The following is a 7,000-nucleotide window of genomic DNA, read 5'->3' on the forward strand; positions in this document are numbered from 1 at the left end:
ATTGTGGACAGATGTTCGTCAGCACAAACATCTGTCCACAATCGAACACGACAATAGCGTCCTCCGCCCGTAGTAGCGTATCTCCGCACAATGTAGACTATGCCGTCACCATACAGCTCACCTGAAAGGCCGCGAAAAGATCAACGCCGTGCCGGTCATGTTGCACACCATCTCCCATCTCGACGACAGGCGACCCCAGGCAGCCCCACGCGACCACCCACTGGACCCTCAGCAATATATTTTAGCGGATGCAAAATCTGCAGGGTCATTCGAATCGAGAGCGGCGGGCAGGGCGAACCGAGGCGAGACGGAAAATCGTAGGCGACGGCACGATGGGGAGGGTGTGGTAGGATCTACAAAGATCGACGTGGTGATGTGTTCCACGGAGGGGATGACAAAGCGTGTGGGTAATAGCTGACATGGATTGTAACTCATGTTCGCTGTTTGGTGGGAATTCTGAAGCTGCTGGTGCTTGTATGTGGGGTTGGCGAAGTGATCGAAATGGGTGTCGAGTGTGTCGGCTCTTCGTTTCGAGGATGTGTGGACGTAAGATCGGCGTTGCGTGAGACGGTCGAAGGAGGTAGTGGCATGGCTTTTCGAAGGACATATGCCAGCATCAGGTGGGGTGATGTCGGCCGCGTATTTCCCAATTTGCCAGTCGTGCGTTATTGCGACCGGAGAACCGATACCCTCATCAGCGCACCTTCAGTCTCCCTTCTTTTCATCTCCCAACCCTCACTTCTCGTGTATGCCAGCCTAACCACTCCTCCCCTCTTATTGAAATACCGAATTCCCTCATCAAAGTTGTCTTCCCCATCTTTTCCAACCTCTCATTTCCCATTCTCTCGCGCCTCTTTCTCCCTCCTACGCTCAGCAAATCCCGCCATCTTCCTCTCCATCTCGTTCTTCTTGAGCATCAACTCGGCGCGCGTAGTCTCGAGCTGTGCGATGCGTTCTTCGGGCGTGGCTTCGATCATGTATCGTGTTTTCTATGAGGAGTGGGGTTAGTGGGTGAGGACAGGTGGATGGCTGTAGCGAAGGAAGGTTCGGCGTGCGCATTGAGGGGAAGGGCTGTCGGGAGGAGGGCTGCAATATATGAAGGATGATGGAACATACCTGTTTAACTTCCTGCTGTCCCTTCAATCCGGCACCGTAGATAGTACCCGTAATCGTAATCGAAGCGACGGCAGCTGTCATGATCCACCGACGAACCGTCTGAAGGGTCGCCATGTTTCCTGTAATACCAGAAATGGAGTAATTCGGTAGGACGACGTGTCAATGGCGGTACACAGTCATGTTGTGATGAACAAAAAGGTTGCTCTGGGAGGAAAAAGTGCGACGACCTTCGGTGGATATCCAATCAACCGCCAAGGCCTTTTCGCCGCGGGAGTCCCACCAACAAAGCCGATGCCGTGCGACGCGCCCTCCCCCACACGCATTCCAACACAACACAAACAAACACACTCCTTCTAAACCTCTCGACACTACCTGACGTCGAGCCGCCGCTCTCGTAAAAGAACACGATCAGACAATCGCAATGTCAAACGTCCCCCGCTCCCACACCCCCGCCGGCGGTTCACGCCTCAGCACCGTCCCCTCGCAGAAGCCGCGCCAACTCTCGCACCTACAAGCGCAACTCGCGCAATTGACGGCGAATATGTCGGATCTGGAAAGCTTGATGCGTATGACAGCCGGTCAGGCGCAGGACATGCGTGGTCTGGGTGGGTATGCTGGTGCTATGTGAGTTGGTCCCGCGGAACAGCAGGGTGGCTGGAAGGTGTTGGGTTGAGCTTGGATTTCGAAACAGGGTGGCATGCTAATGAGATGTGTGTAGGTTTATGGCTGCGAGTAAAGTTTTGGGTGAAGAGACGGTCAAGGGGGGAGGGGGTGATAAGGAAGGCAAAGAGGGCGATAAGTGAGGCGGAGGGCTGAGAGGAGAGAGATTATGCAACATCCCACCAGAAGTACCACGATACGCATCGACGATAACGCGCCGCGGAGTTGTATCTACGACGATAGACGAGACGGATATTGTGCAGGAGATAGGGAGGCCAGGTACCCCCATCTCTCCTTTGGAGACACGCGGTATTCTTGCCAGCCAACAAGAGATGGACTGGGTCAGATCTCGGGAGCGTATCACAGCTGAAGTACCTATACTCGCTGGAAGATGGGATTCAGTGCAAGAGAAACGAACATGGCTCATGTCCACGCGACGCGTCGCGTCGTGTCGTGATGCGCGGGTGTGCATCCGTAGTAGATATCCAGCAATGTACTCAGTTACGCGCTCTGTCGATATCCATACCCACACCCATCTCATCCTACCCTCTACATTCGTCATTCCAACATGTTATGCCCAACCGTCGTTCCAATCACTTCGCAGAATGGAACAAGACATTCGCCGACGGCGAGCCAGCCCCCTAGTCATTGTCCTACTATCAAAACCGCGCACAGATGTCTCACTCCCCCAGTTCCCCAACATCTCCAGAACGATAACCTCCAGGCTACCGAACTTCCAGCCACGCAGCACCACATCTCCCGTTCGCCGCGTTCCGTTCCCAGTTCATCCAATGATACTAACGCTCGACCGCATACCCGCAACAGACATACATGCACGTCCGCGTACCTTGCATCAGATAAGGGTCCTTACCGAGAGATAGGTACTATCACTATCTCTACTATCTCCTCGCTGCGCCTTCAAACGGCAACCCACAAGCCAATGAAGTCCGGGGAACTGTGGCTGGCCTTCCTATCGTGGACATGGTTTCAGAGTTTGTGAGGCTCAATGGCCCATGTGAGCCTCGGAGGGGGGGTTGGCAGGTCAATCATGGACCACTAAGCGTGGCGTTATCAATCGCGCAATGATAACGAGCGATGGTCTCACCGGCCTATCTATGCGTGCGTAAGGTTTTTCGCTGGGTCTGAGCGTGCGTGTGCGAGGGTTATAAGTACACGGGTATCGTCTTTGTGTGTTAAATTCGATGGTGCTTACTCTTGCTGCTGGACTCGATTCCGCTCCGCCGTTCGACTGCCTCTTCCGGAATGCCAAGACAATATACTTTGGATTGATGCGACTTTACCTACCTGGGACGGATAGATGATGGACGACAGTGGATGACGATGGAGATGGAAAGACGGTGAGGAGGTCCATGGTAGTCCCCGGGGTCTCTCGATCGGTTCGACCTCGTTGCGAGACAGCCTCACGATTTCACCACAGCATGAAGCTATTCGCACATTTCACGCCGCCCGCCGAGCCACGCAACGCAATACCCCCGCTACCCATGCCCGCCGAGCAGCGCCCAAGACGGCGAGTAGCGCCGTCAGACGTCATTGTATTTTCGCAACATCGGCAAAGCGTTGATCGCTACAATACGCTCGAGTGACATCGAGTCGCAGCGCCCGACCAAGGCTGGCCTGGCCTGATCAACCGGAACAAGGACTAGAAACGGAACAAGAGCACGCGAGCCTCCACGTCAGCGCCCCGGCAGCAAGCACACGAGCAGGACCCTTTCCCGTCCGCCCTCGTCTTAACCCACGATCGGCCCCCAGTACGATGGCCAACCGTTGCGAGCCCAACTGTGGAGATCGTCCGTCCGTCCAAGCGACCGACGGACGTGTGGTCGATGAGGAGGAGACGGACAGGCGAGGGGGCCCATCGTCATCGTCCAAAGGGAAATTTCCCCCGAATCATTTTGCCAATATACAACGTCTAAATGAATCACGTACACGGACCCCCACGGGCATCCCGCGTTTTCGTATCAGGAGCGCATGCGACCTTGCCCACTCAGCAGACAGCCAATGTTTCAACTCGACCAACGAAGACGTGCATCCGTCTTGTTAAGACGAGGGGGGGCTGTGTAATACCATTTCTTCATCGGGTCGGGCGGTTGGGTAGTTCCGCGTCAGTTGTGGATTTTGGTATACAATTTGCCAGCACGCCATACAGCCGTCCGGACATTGCGTGCTCGCAACGGATATTTCCGCGGTAGCCCTGGAGAAGCACAAAGGAAATGAAATAGAGCGGGATCGGATGGTCGCTTCGCTTGGTCGGGCCAGAAGAAAAATCAGGATTACAGCCAGTGCAAGACCGCAGAAAGCAGAATAGCATGGTAAAATTGCAAGTGTGTTGAACGACATCTGCGTCTGTAGCGTGCCCAAGTCGGCAATGCGGCGACAAGCGAGGTTAGAGCGGTATCTGTCGGGTTTAGCAAAGCGTCTAGGCTCCACATCCTGGCTGATTGCATGCATGCAAGTCAGATGCAAGTGGATTGGGAGGCTTGCATGAGACAGGGGATACAGCAGCGAGGCCGCTTACTCTCTGGGGCAATGAGCGTGGGGTCGCTGCGTGCGATCAATATCTGGCATACCCTGCCTATGCATGGTTTTGTCATTGATGAGTAACTGCTAGCGGGCGGGTTGTTCCTGTAGGATTCACGTAGGAGTGAGATGCAGGATTAGTTGTTTACGCTGTTGCGCGTCCTATGTGTATTCGTACCTTTTTCTGTTTCCGAGCCTTTGACATGTGAAACTCCACCACGGCGGTCGGACAACAGGGGTCCGGCGATTGTATCCAGGTTAGCGGACGCGCAACATCAAACATTGGGTGTTCGCGGCTGGTGCTAGATGAAATCGACGGCCGAAGTAATGCCATTGCAGATGTCGGAGGGAGTCGAGTGGAAAGATCAACATCGCCCTGGACCCTTTACTTTGGTGGGTAACCCGGTGGGTACGCAGTTCGACCTGGAAAAGCAATATGCTGCATGAAACGAGTCCACCAATAGCCAGCTCCCTGTAAGCTGATATTAGGGACAGCTCGCGGCTAAAATTGTCGTCCGGTTGGAAAGGAGGGGACCGAGAGCGAGAAAGCGAAAGCAACGGCGTCCGATCCACAGGTACCGCTCAGCGTGCCTCAAGATCGTTGGGAATGTAACGTGGTCCGTTGTCAGTCGGATAGTGTATTGAAGGAGCCGTCGAGTCTTCCCTGCCCGATGCGGCCCTAACATAAAGTCGAGATCTTGAACTGCAATAGGTGCATAGTTCTAGAAGGAGAGGTACGCCCGCCACTGCGACAGCGACTACAGGACAAGCTGCATGTTCTCGACTTTACAGTTCAGGTGTCTCCACCGTCCGCGTCACCGTTGGATCTTGCATCGTCCTGGTAATGTATCTCCCACCCGTCCGGATCTTGACTGCGGAACCGCAGGTCAGTCAGGCCCCCCAGGCAAGAGATTGAAAGTATATACTTGTGAAGAAGCAGAGTTTGGTTGTGCCAATGCCCTGCGAGGGAGCAGCAGCCGCGGCCCAATGGCGTCAGCTGCAGTGTTACGGTTGTTGAGTGCGCCACAAACTTGCAATGGCGTGTGTTTTGCTACCGGCAGGCGTTGTCGGATGAGCGACTGAAAGCGCAGTTCACTTGCAACCACGTGCTCCGCGCTATGTGCGGTGGATCGTTGTGTGGGCCTGGTAAACAAAGACCCTGAGATTTGTGAGGCTATCGGGAAATCTAGGAAAGGAAGTGCCGAGATGCAGTCGCGTTCGGCACCATTCGGATGACATGCTCCACCGTCGGGTAAACGATGGGAGTGCTATGGATCTATACACGCGGTGAAAGCCCTCTTGTTCGGCGCTGGTCACAAGACACAATACTGCTATTGCATGCAGTCGGCTGACAAGCTCGCGGTGACGGTGAGGCAGGCGAGGCAAGGCATACTTGCCCTGGGTCGAGCAGTGCAGCCTCCATCGAGGCTACAGCGTAGCGCAGCGTAGACGTCGACAGGAGCGGGTAGGCAATGCACAGGAGCCAATCGAGGCGGGCTGCAGATGTCTCTTCGCGTAAGCTTTTGCCGGCTGGTGTTGGTGGGCCGTAGTCGTGCAGTAGAACATGTCAAGAGGGAACATTGGCGAGGCCTGAAGGAAGTGACGTCCCGGGATCAGCGCAGTGCAGATGGCATCGTGAATCGTGGTTTCTCTAATTGTTCTCGAAACGAGACACCGAGGGCCTAGGGTTCTTCTGGTAGGGCTCTGGTGTTGACTGGCGTCGCTGGTCTGCACGACAGCAGCACACGCCGACAAATTGGCCGCTCGTAATTCTGAGCTCCGAGACTCTGTCCGGGGTTCCCAAGAATCCTCGCAGCACGGTTCAGGCGGTCTCGATAGGAGCAAGGGCGTGCATGCTAAGCGGCAGGCAAGCATTCTCCCGTTCAGCCCACACACACCTCGCGGGCCATGAGCTCAACCGCCGTGGGTCATCGCACATCTGAGGTTGCAGTGGCTGCGGGCCCGGAGGCTTCACGCCGCAAACGCGTCAGGTCTGGGTGTCGTGTGCGCGCAGCATTGCTTTTCTGAGTCGCGCACTTGACGACAGTGTGGAGAGGGCGTGCCGCGCTGCGAGGGTAGGGAACGCCCCAAACAGGACCCTAGCAGCTAGGGTGCAGGCTGCACGTGTGATTGGCGTCCGAGAGTGAAGAGAGTGAATGGTGGGGGCAGCGTAGTCTGAGCGTGGGTGCCGAACGCTCCACACAGGCATCTCATTCTGCTCACCAAGGCCCAGCGTCACGACTCACGACCCACCCAGTGCCACCGGCTGCCCGTCGCACGCTGGAGCCCGCATCGCTGCAATTCAATTATTGCGCCGCTCACTGGTCCCGGGAGCGCGAACATTTCGAGCCTTGTTCCCCGTGGAGGACAGCAGCCACAGTCCAATATCTACTCGTGACAGGCCGTTGTCGCTGTGCGAGGCCAGCACTCAGCACGCATCAAGCAACTGACAATCCCGCTCTTACGCTGGGCCTCTCGAACCTAGTATTATTTCTCGCAGCCTACCTTCCAGTGCCAGTGCAGGGCCTACTTCGGCTTGGTTGCAGCTGAGGTCCGCAGCTAACGTGGGGTGCGCCCATCCGATTCAGAGCACGCGCCGACGCAGCTACATCATCGCTTTCCCGTGAGAGGCACACTCGCAATATCCGCCGCCCACCAAAGAGGGCACCACCCCGACTGAAAACCC

General features: G+C 55.9%; 2 protein-coding genes across 2 annotated transcripts; one reads left to right on the top strand and one right to left on the bottom strand.

The window, feature by feature from the left end:
• Window positions 1-830: 830 nt before the first annotated feature.
• Window positions 831-1,230, bottom strand: J4E87_001494 (uncharacterized protein; the record flags this gene model as incomplete). Its single annotated transcript, XM_049373137.1, has 2 exons — window positions 831-989; window positions 1,117-1,230. 2 exons carry the CDS (start codon window positions 1,228-1,230, stop codon window positions 831-833), a joined length of 273 nt encoding a protein of 90 aa, XP_049236507.1.
• A 307-nt stretch (window positions 1,231-1,537) lies between these two features.
• Window positions 1,538-1,919, top strand: J4E87_001495 (uncharacterized protein; the record flags this gene model as incomplete). Its single annotated transcript, XM_049373138.1, has 2 exons — window positions 1,538-1,740; window positions 1,835-1,919. 2 exons carry the CDS (start codon window positions 1,538-1,540, stop codon window positions 1,917-1,919), a joined length of 288 nt encoding a protein of 95 aa, XP_049236508.1.
• Between the last annotated feature and the right edge of the window lie 5,081 nt (window positions 1,920-7,000).

The sequence above is a fragment of the Alternaria ethzedia genome, assembly GCF_023757985.1.
Source record: "Alternaria ethzedia strain BMP 0044 chromosome Unknown scaffold_3, whole genome shotgun sequence".
Classification (NCBI taxonomy): Eukaryota; Fungi; Ascomycota; class Dothideomycetes; order Pleosporales; family Pleosporaceae; genus Alternaria; species Alternaria ethzedia.